Below are 12743 nucleotides of genomic sequence, written 5' to 3' on the forward strand. Positions count from 1 at the left end.
TTAACCAGTAAACCTACAAAAAACGAGTTACATCGAAATTTAGCTTATTCAATTCTGCGTTCATCTATGCTAACCAATTTTTTTCGAGTATGCCTTATATTTTTTAACGTCGTGAGAACAAAAAAAGGGTCTGTTTTTGGAGTTTTGCAAACGATCGCTCATTTTAAATTCCATAAATAAAAAAACGGGTTATCCGATCGTGATGAAATTTTAGTATGGTGAAGGCAGAAAGGTTTTAAACATAAATCGTAATTTTCAGATTTTGAAAATTTGTCAAAAAGCCGTTATCATCAATTTTGAGAACTTTTTTTCATATTATTGGGTAGTCCTACAAATACAAAATTGGTCTTGTTTTGAAGCTCTTTGCATCTGTTTTTAAAATCCATTGTCACTGTTAATTCACATCGAGAAACCGATTTTATACAGATTTTTATTCAGCGGAGTAAAGATGAGCGCGAAACGTGGCAACATGGCACACAGCGATATCCGTTAAACCGTGGAAACTACAGGGCTTGCGCTGTGAGCCGGTGGTTGCGGTGTTGCCACGTTTCCCGCTCCGGTCTGAAAACTCACTTATCCTTCCATGCTTTCAATAGATAGATTTCAGAGGCATATCAGTCTAACCATTTACTGAGATGAACTTGAAACTTAACGACTTCATAAGGAGATCAACAACAACGAAAATGTATTATCTATCTTAATAGCCATCATTGTCAATGAATATTGTCAACAAATATAAGAAAAACATACTAATTAGAGATTTATCGCTTTCGCTACTGGCGTAATGGTGTGAAGGAGATCTTCAAAATTAGTTTCCTGATCTCCTTGTATGTTGCTGTTTCCTCGGTAAGTTTTTGGACCTAAAGCTAGAGATATTACGCAATCATGTTGTGGACTTCAGAATATCTGATACAAGGACGGATTTAGAGGGGAGTCCTAGGGGTCCGGATCCTCAGGAAGACTAACAAAGTCAAAAATGTAAAAAGCAAAATACTTGTATAATAAGAAGTTTATTTACATAACTTACATAGAGATGAGGGGTGTAAGGGGTGCTCCTTCCACGTAGTACACCCAAATGTCAACCTCACTTCCACTTCCACGTTAGTGCACCCTGGACTGAAGACTAACGAGGCTCTGGCGACTAGCCCCATGGCCAGTATAATGTTGTTTGTATTGTCCTTATGTGTGCTGAGTGCCCCTTTACAGCCTCAGCTTTTAACACCAGTCAGAACGTTTTAATATTTTATGATTTTAGTTCTGCAACGATAGAGTTGTGATTTGTAACGATAAGGGGCTTGACCCCGTATAATGTGACGGGTGCAAAATAGCCTTAGTGCTGACGCACCCACAATTTTAAATTCAAATTCAAATTACATAGAGATGAGAAGAAAATTGTGAATATAGAGCTTGGTGTTGACAATTGCTGCGAGAATTCATACTACCACTCACTACAAGTACCAATATGCATAATAATACTGATCAGGGACTTTAGTTTCTATCGGCTGGATGTAACAACTTTTTTGGTATTAAATAAATAATCTGACATTAATTTATTTTGTAGTACAGCTGTTTTTATGTAAAGTTTAGGGTTAGATATAAGATAGATAATAAATACGCCTTGTTACTATACATATCAATTCTTGTATCATCTATTTACCTTTTCATGTAGTAAAAACAATTATTAATTGACCAATGATATCATTAGTAATAATAATATATATGTTATTCTTATTAATATATTAATTCAAAATTATATTAATAATAATAATAATAATTTATTATATATTGAGACACTTGTTTCAGACCCTTCCCGAAATTCAGTCCTAGATGTGTGCCTGACCTGACATGAATTCAACATCACATAATTAATTTTTCTATTCTTTTAGAAGCACTTGAAAAAGACATGGCTATTCTACTAATATTCGCTGGAACGCTGCTTGCGTCCCTTAGTGAATCTGCCGAAGTTTCAGTTCAAGGTGAGTCAAACAGGAAACCTAATGCAATGCAGTGATTTATCTAAACACCTCTAAACATTTTCACAAATTCCAAATTTATGGTCATTTTGTTGCTGAATTGACCCTTACACCCCTAAATATAAACTCAACACCCCCGTAGATGGAAAATTCTGATAACCCCTAGTAGAATGTCTTCTGCCTAATAGGGGTGTAAGGGGTGACCTTCGACGTAGTACACCCAATTGTCAACCTCACTTCCACGTAGTACACCCTGGACTGCATTTTGCAGACTAACGAGAATCTGGCGACTGGTCCCATAGCCAGTATAATTCTGCGTGTTGTCCTTTGTTTTGTCCTTATGTGTGCTGAGTGCCCCTTTACAGCCTCAGCTTTTAACCGAAGTCAGAATGTTTTAATATTTTAGTTACGCTACAACAATTGTGTTGTTTTAGTTATGATAACGGGCTGGACCCCGTATAATATGACGAGTTCAAAATAGCCTAAGTGTTGACGCACCCAAATTTTGAAATTCAAATCAAATCAGGGGTGTAAGGGGTACCTTCCACGTAGGCGCCCAAAAGTCAACCTCACTTCCACATAGTGCACCCTGGACTAAAGACTAACGAGGCTCTGGTACTATGGCCAGTATAATTGTGTGTGTGTTGTTTTGTTTTTTGTCCTTGTCTTGAGTGCCCGTTTACAGCCTCATCTTTTAACAGAAGTCAGAAGATTTTAAGATTTTAGTTATGCAACGTTAGATTTGTTATTTGTAATGATAAAGGGGCTGTCCCCCGTATAATGTGACGGGAGCAAAATAGCCTAAGTGCTGACGCTCCCACAATTTTAAATTCAGGTCTCCTCGATGGCGCAGTGGTAGCATCGCCGCCTTGTAATCAAGGAGTGCCGGGTTCGATTCCCGGTGGAGGCACATAGTGGTTCGGATCCCACTTTAAACTGTAGGTTCAGTCCCGATTACCCTTACTGTGCATAAAGTGGACTTAAAACAACAAATCAATCCAATCCAATCCAATTTTAAATTCAAAATTCAAAAATTCAAATCAAATCAAATCTTCTGCCTAATATGATGCTTCGTTAGAAAACTGGTAGAAAAAATACAAGTATAAAACACTACTCACTGCATTACATTCAAGGCACCCAGTGTGTGTGTGGAGTTAGAGCTCCACACGTTCTTGATTTCGGCCATCGTGGAGGTGATATGGTCACCACAATAGCCCCGTTGCACTTTTTGACACTAGGTGTAGTGCAGGTGTATCCCAGTGTCAGGCTGGTGCAAGGAAGTTCCTCTATGATATGACGTTCAACCAAGTAGACGAATAGTGGTTTTCAAGTTCAAAAGATTTAACGAATGCCTGTCTGCTGCTTTAAACATTCATTTGATTAGTTAGCACGCACCACATGACCATACACTACACCGTTCCAGAACATAGTGCAAACGGTGAAGACACCAAATACAATGCTTGACTCCAAATCAACGAAGTTGACGGATCGGTGTTGCACTGTGTAATCAACTAGACGCGCGAATGCAGAGTGTCAAGAAGTGCAGCGAAATTGACGGGCCTAATGTGTCAGGCCCCATAACTACCAGGTTGACCTCAAGATTGATTACAGGACTCACTCTTGAACCGCCAATCCTCCGCGATCAAGGGGTCCCGAGTGCGACCCTTGATTAGCCTATCTGTGCATAAAGTGGACTAAAAACAAAGCAACCAATAAAGGCATTATAAAGGCAACTAAATGTCAGCCTCTTTTCCACGTAGTAGACCGTGGGCTGCATACTAACAAAGCTCTGGCGTCTCGGATCCACAACCAGTATAAGCCTCTGTGTAACTTGTGTTCTGTGCTGTTCGTGTGTGTTTGTGATTATCCTTTCATTCATCTCATCTTATCACCATTCATGCTTATCTTCGCTATTATCCAAAAGTGGCAGAAGGGCTAAGTAAAATAAATTAAATTAATCAGTCAGTCAGACCTTTCTGTGTTATTCTTTAAATTACACCTACCCTCGAAAAATACGTAACAGACGAAGATGAACAAATACGTTATAGCAGGACACATCTGCCAATAAAAGAAAAGTTGCCTTGAGTCGCTATATGCAGGAAGAATGTCGAAAAATATGCTATTCATAACTCCGACCCTTGAAATTAAATCCGAGACGACCACAAATATATTTATTACTTGGGGTGTAAGGGGTGCCTATTCCACGTAGTGCACCCAATAGTCAACCTCACTTCCACGTAGTACACCCTGGACAGCAGACTAACGAGGCTCTGGCGACTGGCCCCATGGCCAGTATAATTTTGTTTGCGTTGTCCTGTGTTTTGTCCTTATTTGTGCTGAGTGTTCTTTGCAGCCTCGGCTTTTAACGAAAGTCAGAACATTTTAATATTTTATGATTTTAATTAAGCAACGTTAGAGTTGTTATGTGAAACGGTAAGGGGCTGGACCCCGTATAGTGTGACGGGTTCAAAATAGCCTTAGTGCTGACGCACCCAAAATTTTAAAATCAAAATCAAATCAAATCAAAATCAAATATTTATTACTTATTTATTTACCAACAGTTTCAGATACAGTAGAGAATGGTCATTTTATACTGAAACAGCAACAGCAGAAAAACAACAAAACAATAGCGTGCAAGATGGCACAGAAAATAAATTAAGAATACACATTCTGGCCAGTATAATTTTGTGTGTATTGTCCTGTTTTTGTCCTTGTGTGTGCTGAGTGCCCCTATACAGCCTCAGCTTTTAACGAAAGTCAGAATATTTTAATATTTTAGTAACATGACATTGCAATTATGCTATTTTAGTTATGGTATGGGACTGATCCCGTATAATGTGACGGGTGCAAAATAGCCTAAGTAGACCCCTTGATTACAAGGCGAGGACATTACCACTACGCCATGGGGGAGGCCAGTCTGTCAGGGAGATCATCCATGTATAGAAGGAACAAAAATGGGTCTAAGACGCTCCCCTGGGAGACTCCCGACAAAAGAGAACGAAGAGGTGCCAGGAAGGATAACTCGCTGCTTTCGTGCACGCAGATAGTCTTGTAGTAAGGATAGAAATTTCCCATGAATTTTATATCTGGATTGTAATTTACGAAGAAGGAGATTATGTTTAATTTTATCAAAGGCTTTTGAAATTAATGTCCAAAAATATAACGTCAAGCTGGGAATTATTTGAAATTGATTGAGTAGCATGAGAAAGTAACACTGAAAGGTTGGTTGCCTGGAAGGAAACTTAAGCAACCTCCCTTTGATTATTTTCTCGCAGACCATAGAGAGAGAGGTGACAAATGAGAGATTGGTGTGTAAGATTTTCTGGAATTTTTGTCTCCAGATTTATAGATAGGTACAATATTGGCACGATTGAACAAGTCAGGAAACACACCTGCATAAAAACACTTAAGGGGCTCAAAGGGTGTGCCAAGGAGTTAGCAGTTTTGCAAAGGAAAATTGCCGGAATTCCATCTGGGGTTAAGGCGAGGAGGGACAATTACCCTAGGAGGCACTTTATGCAGCCTTCGTTAATCTAGCCGCTTGAAAGTCATATTTAGCTATATTAATGATGAAATGTAGGTTTTTTATGCACATCAGGATTGGCAACACTGCCAGGATGGCCGTATGAGGCAAGGAGAAATGCGTTAGTTTTATGGGACCATTATTTTATTCGTTCTCTCGGGAATATCAAACATACAATGGCGTAGAAAAGTACATGGACGGAAAAAGGACACGTTGAACTATGTCATAGTAGTTCCAATTCTATTCCGATAACAATTTATTTTTTGTACTAAATACATGCTGTGAAGATGTTTGTGGATGCTCTCGATGTTGCAATATATGACTTTGGTTTGACAGTGAACTTACTCTTATTTTGAAGAAAGAACAAAAAAACTGGCTTGGAACTTGTGGAAACAGCACCCCAATGAACGTACTTATAAAACGTTCTGTGATATTCGGAGTCATTCAAAATATTTATTCAAAAATAAGTATATTGACTATGTAAATAATTTAACAGCAGAATGTACGACTGATCCAAATAAGTTATTTTCGCTAGTAAATTCAAGAAAGCAGAACCCTCGTGTGACGATGGAAATTGATTGCGCATAATTCTACCACCGCGATAGAAGATGAGAGAGCGCAACTTTTTAATTTTTTTTTCTCCTCAGATACAGTTTCTGAATCTCTTCCTCAAGTCCATATCTGCCAAAAGAAAATTTGCCTTGAGTCGCTATATGCAGGAAGAATGTCGAAAAATATGCTATTCATAACTCCGACCCTTGAAATTAAATCCGAGACGACCACAAATATATTTATTACATATTTATCTTCACGGCATGTATTTAGTACAAAAAATAAATTGTTATCGGAATAGAATTGGAACAGAATGATAGTACCCAAATAACCACAACTGTTGGCCGAACTGCAGTTTTTACGTTGGTTGGAAAATTGAAGTTGGTCTTAAATTAGGACAACTGTTGTTGCCAATTCTTGCCCAACCATGAAAAAGTGAGTCAAAATGAGTTTTAAAAACTACTATCTGTCAAAACAACTTTCAAGAGTAAGTTGAGGGGTGTAAGGGGTGCTGCTTCCACGTAGTGCACCCAAAAGTCAACCTCACTTCCACGTAGTGCACCCTGGACAAGAGACTGACGAGGCTCTGGCGACTGGCGCTATGGCCAGTATAATTTTGTGTGTGTTGTCCTGTTTTATGTCCTTGTGTGTGCTGAGTGCGCGTTTACAGCCTCAGCTTTTAACAAGTCAGAACATTTTAAGGTTTTAAAGTTTTTAGTTATGCAACGTTTGAGTTGTATTTTGTAATGGTAAGGGGCTGGTCCCCGTATAATGTGACGGGAGCAAATTAGCCTAAGTGCTGACGCTCCAAAATTTTAAATTCAAATTCAAATTCAAAAAGAGTAAGTTGAAAATTCTAAGAGTGTAATATAAGAGTGTAATATAATGTAATATATGTAATATACATGTAACAGTATTTCTTTTCATATATTTCAATTACAGCACATACTGGAACGTTCGTACACATAGAGGTGCTGACTGTGCCAGTGACCATTATTTAGTAATTGCTAAATTAAGATAAAGACTCTCAGTGATAAATCATAAGCAACAAAATCTAAAAGTTCTAAAATTTAATACACGAAAATTTGCTGATGAAAGAATTAAGAAAGATTACCAAGTTAAACTGTCAAATAGATTTGATGTTTTGCAGGATTTAAATGATGATGAAAATATAAATGAAACAGACGTAAATAAGAATTGGGAGCACATACGTAATGCAATAGAATCAGCAGCTAAAGAAAGTATAGGATACCATAAACCAAGAAAAAGTAAGCCATGGTTTGATAATGAATGTCATAAAATAATAGAAATAAGGAATCAGGCTAGACTTAGGTGGTTAAATAACAATGATGATACAAATCTAAGCAATTATAATAGAATAAAGCGAGAAGTTAACCGCACGTTTAGAAGTAAAAAAAGAGATTACTTGAAAAGCAAAATTAACGAAATTGAAACAAACAGCAAAAACAAAAATATCAGAGATTTATATAAAGGTGTAAATGAATTTAGAAAGGGGTGGCAACCTAAAGTAAACTTGATAAAAGATAAAGACTGATTTTCTAGCTGACCCAAGCGATATTCTAAATAGATGGAAGAACTACTTCAATGACCTTTCAAATGTTCACGTAGGAGATAAAGCAGAAGTAAATGAAGTGCACACAGCAGAACCTTTAGTTCCAGAACCTAACTTGACTGAAGTTAAAGATGCTATTAAAAGGCTAAAAAATAACAAAGCACCTGGCATTGATTTAATACCAGCTGAGTTAATTAAATATAGTGGAAATTCGTTAATATGTCAAATTCATAAATTAATTTGTTTAATATGAAATAAAGAAGAAATCCCTCAACAGTGGAAAGAATCCATAATTGTGCCTGTGTTTAAAAAAGGTGATAAAATGAACTGCAATAATTACCGTGGAATTTCTATACTCTCAACAAGATATAAAATATTATCTAACATTCTTTTAACAAGACTAACCCCATATGCTAATGAAATTATAGGTGATTATCAATGTGGATTTAAACGTAACAGATCAACTACAGATCAAATTTTTCACATCAGACAGACAGTAATTTTGCCTGTAGTATTATATGGGTGTGAAACTTGGTCCCTTACATTGAAAGAGGAACATAAATTGAGAGTATTTGAAAATAAGATCCTTAGGAAAATATTTGGACCTAAAAGGGATGAGGAGACAGGTGAGTGGAGAAGGTTACATAATTTAGAAGTACATAATTTGTATTCATGTCCAGATATTATTAGAATGATTAAATCAAGAAGACTTAGGTGGGCAGGCCATGTGGCACGAATGGGAGAGGAAAGAGGAGTTTACAGGATTCTTGTTGGGAAACCTGATGGTAAGAGACCTGTAGGAAGGCCAAGACGAAGATGGAGGGACAACGTTGAGATGGACCTAAAGGAAATCGGTAGAGATGGAAAAGAGTATATAGATCTTGCTCAAGATAGGGACAGATGGAAGGCCTGTGTTGCTGCAGCCATGAACCTTCGGGTTTAAGAAGGCTAGAGAGTTAGTTAGTTAGTTAGTTGATAATGTAAGTAGACCTACAGCTATTTTCAACTTGTAGTCACTCAAGAGTACTTTGTCAGACGCCATGGATGAAAGATAACTCTGTGCTGGTAATTGCTTATTGTTTGTCTGTTTAGGTGCAGCAGAAAAAGAACATTCTTACATATATTCTTGTGACGGAGGTTCAAGAAACAATGTTATGTGCAGACTAAATTTCATGAAAGATGAATAACTAAGTAAACTCCAGATAGCTTTCGTGCTACCACTTCAAGGTACCTTGAAAAGTTTGTGTTGGTGTTTTAAGTCCACTTTATGCACAGTATGGCTAATCGGGACTGGACCTACAGTTTAAAGTGGGATCCGAACCACTTGTGCCTCTACCAGGTATCGAACCCAGGACCCCTTGATTACAAGGTAATGACGCTACCCCTGCGCCATGGGGGAGGTCCGTACCTTGAAAACAATGATACTATGTATGAATGAGAAAGTGCTGTGTATTTTTTTTTATTTTACACAAATAATTTGTTCTAGAGTTTATACTTGATTTCACAATAAATTATATTGATGAGGTATAATGAGTGAAGTTAGAGAAGAGACTCGTTTAATGCTCTCTTTACTCTGTTCATTAACCTGTCGCCTTCATCGATTGCCTCCAAGTTATCCCAGGAATGCCCTGCATTTCATTTTGCTTCAATACTGAAGTTGTACGGGAGGTTACGAAAGTAGCCTCGCGATAGAGGACTGGAGGAGTAACAACCTCAAGTCCGGCATGAGTATAAATGCGAAGTCCGGGAGGGCATCGCTCTCATTCGCTCACTGTTTTACTCAGACACTTCTTCGATACACTTGGCGCTGGATAACGGAGGACAAGTTGGTCAGAGTCGAAGTACGGACTCTGACACGATATGGACACAGCGTAGATCTTTATCTGGGACAGGACTCTGCAAGAACTTCGGGCAGGTATGATAAGTGTGGAGAGGGCATTCTCACTCAGTTATAACTCATCTCACGCCCGTTTGCAATTGTTATGAACCATAAACCCCTAGCATTGTAATTTGATACATCCTGGTGACTCTTGATCCCCGTCTTCATTTGAGTCACACTTCAATATATATATATATATATATATATATATATATAAGGTATGCCCAAATGAAAAGGAGACCTTTGCTGTAGCGGCGTTGTTTCTAATCGAATAAGGTAAATATGTTTGCCGATAGATGGCGCGGTGTTTGTCCCAGTTTGCAGGTGTAGCGAACGACTTCGCCTGCTGTTTCCTCAGTTCGCGAGAGTGGTTTTCCGCGGATGGGTGCATTATGGATTCCTCCAAATCAGTGCAGAGAGCTGTAATCTAGTTTCTTCGCGCAGAAGGCGAGCATGCTTCACAAATTTATCGCAGGATGAAGGACCTCTACTCATCGCCTGGCGGTACTGCAACACGTTGCTGAGGCTTAAACATGCCATCAAAAAGAAGCGCTGAGGTAAGCTCTCGAAGGCGATAGTGCTGTTCCAGGACAACGCTAGGCCACATGTGGCCAAGAAGACCCTCGACCTGGTGAGAACATTTCAATGGGAAGTCCTCACACATCCTCCATACAGCCCCGATATTTCCCCACGTGACTCCCATCTTCTGCCCCTTAAAACAATCACTGAAAGGTCAACGATTCACCTGTGACAAGGAAGGCAGAACACCGTGGAAAACTGGATCCGTAAGCAACCCAGGAGTTTCTATACTGAAGCCATCCACTCCCTTCCTACGCACTGGGATCAGTGCATCAATATCAATTACACATTAATTGTAATTCACATATTATGTAGTGTAAATATTCTGTACTGTATAATACTCTTTAGATATAACCGTAGTCTCCTTTTCATATGGCCCGACCCTGTAGCCGAGTGGTTGTCGACCTCCGTGGCAGAGTGGTTAGCACAGCGCGCTGCAACGCCAGGGGTTCCGGGTTCGAGTCCCGGGTAAGGCATGGGTATTTGTGTTTGTCCAAACGTGAAAAACTGAGAATACTGTAAAAATTGAAAAGTGTAAAAGTTGAAAAATGTGAATGACGGGGAATACCACCGCGTAGGGGTATTCCTTTTAATAAAAAAAAAAAGTGGTTAGCACACCGTGCTGCGACGCCAAGGGTCCCGGGTTCGAATCCCGGTCGGGCTTGGTTGTTTGTGAATGTCCATTCATCAATTTCATCATTTCATCACTCATCCCCATCTTCGCAAATTAGCCAAGAGGCACAAAACGCGAAGTAAAATAAACTAAATCAATCAATCAATCCTTTTCATATGGGCATACCATATATATATATATATATATATATATATATATATATATATATATACCTATCCATACTTTAGTTTTCAGTACATTGTTCCAAAGAAAAACCAAATGTTGGCCTAACGTTGGTTACTTGGGTATGCGGAAAGGCAGTGGATAAACTCACGTAACGGGTAGCTGTTCGATATCGAACAAGCTTTTGGCTACTTCCTGATTCCGAAGGTACTAATGGTATTTTTGCAGGTCGCTACACAAGCAAAGATGTTTCCTCCGTCGAAGTGGGCAAGTACACCTACTTCCTCGACCGTGCAATGTGGAGCGAGGCGCTGGAGACGTGTGCCATGAAAGGACTCCACCTGGCTGTCATCAACTCCCTCGACGAGCAGCGCGAGATCGCGGAGATGTTCAACCGAATGGGATTCCCCGAGGATGCCCCTGTGGAAGCCGCGTTCGTGGGGTTCCACGACAAGAACATTGAAGGACTCTACGAAACGGTGCTGGGTGAGTGGTGATATACAGAAGTGGCTCTACGTTGGCAACCCCCAGCTAAGTCTCGGCTTGATCTTTTGGGTTATGGGAGGGTAGAAGTTTTAGAATATTCCTCTTCTTTCAAAAACCTCTGTAAGATTCCAAAATCTTAAAAATTACATCCACGTGAATTTTCATGTGACTTGTTTTCGCTTATATCTAAATATTATCAATTCTTTAATTGACTTGCATAGCCAGAAAACTATTGAGAATGTATGGGAACAGCGAAAGCAAACCACGTGAAAAGTCACGTGAACGTCGTAGAACGAATTCTAAGCATGTGTAATTTTTAGATTTTGGAATATCATAGCCTTTTTTGGAAGGAGAAGGAAGATTTTGAGAATAGCAGCCCTAGCATCGCTCAAAGGTCCAGTCGATTGAGCTTGTGGTTACCAGGGGGCAGATCAAGATAAGATTTTACCGAGGCGAGGTGGAGTTTGGGACCAGCTGCCCTCCTATTTCTACACTGCCACCCAGGGTAGAACTTTCCTCCCTGGCCCTCTGCTTTCCACAGCCTCTCAGTAATGTACGTATATATAACGGTCTTAAAAATAGCAGCCTTATTTTTTTCACTCTATTAAATAACTCGTTTATTGTAAGTATGTATCTATTTAATCCGAGCTTACCCGAGGCGGGGAGGGGGGGGTGTCAGGTCACACTTGGTGCATTGTTACAATATATTATTGACTGTTGTTGAATTGTTATTTTAAGTCCATTTATGCACAGAATGGCTAATCGGGACTGGACCCACAGTTTAAAGTGGGATCCGAACCACTATGTTCCTCAACCAGTTATCGATTATACAAGTCGACGACGCTACCACTACACCATAGGGGAGGCCTCTTATTGATTGTAATACGCATATTTCTCAGTGACGAAGAGTAAACAAATTACTTCTGGCAATATTTTCTTACTAATCCTGATGTTTTCCTGCAGGGGATAACTTGACGGATGTGTTCCACGACTGGGCCACAGGACAGCCGGACGATTCAGCCAAGGCGCAGAACTGTGGTGCGGTGAGTGGCTTAGGGAAGTTGATGGACGAGAGGTGCGACCTGCGACTGCCGTTCGTCTGCGAAGAGTACACTGACGCTTGTCGCCAGTGAGTCCCAGGCATCTTTTATGTATTGCATAAAACAATTAAAACGAGCTGCTCAAATCCTAACACCTGTTTTAGTACTACGAGGTGCATCCAGAAAGTAAGTTTCCCTATTTTTTTAAAAAAAAAACAACAACACAGTTTCAGGAAACCATTTATTGGCAACAGGTACAGCAAAGGTTCAGCTATTTTTCAACATAGCAACCACCAGAATTGAGACACTTGTCGTATCGTGGTATCAACTTTTGGATCCCAC

General features: G+C 39.4%; 1 protein-coding gene across 1 annotated transcript; it reads left to right on the forward strand.

Annotated features, from left to right (window-relative positions):
• Nucleotides 1-1892: 1892 nt before the first annotated feature.
• On the forward strand, nucleotides 1893-12533 carry LOC145996399 (hemolymph lipopolysaccharide-binding protein-like). The gene is made up of 3 exons (XM_083132847.1): nucleotides 1893-1976; nucleotides 11104-11361; nucleotides 12325-12533. The coding sequence occupies exons 1-3, from the start codon at nucleotides 1904-1906 to the stop codon at nucleotides 12492-12494; spliced, it is 501 nt and encodes a 166-aa protein (XP_082988973.1). The 5' UTR covers nucleotides 1893-1903; the 3' UTR covers nucleotides 12495-12533.
• Nucleotides 12534-12743: the final 210 nt, after the last annotated feature.

This window comes from Lepisma saccharinum, chromosome 12, assembly GCF_977018435.1.
Source record: "Lepisma saccharinum chromosome 12, izLepSacc3.1, whole genome shotgun sequence".
Classification (NCBI taxonomy): domain Eukaryota; kingdom Metazoa; phylum Arthropoda; class Insecta; order Zygentoma; family Lepismatidae; genus Lepisma; species Lepisma saccharinum.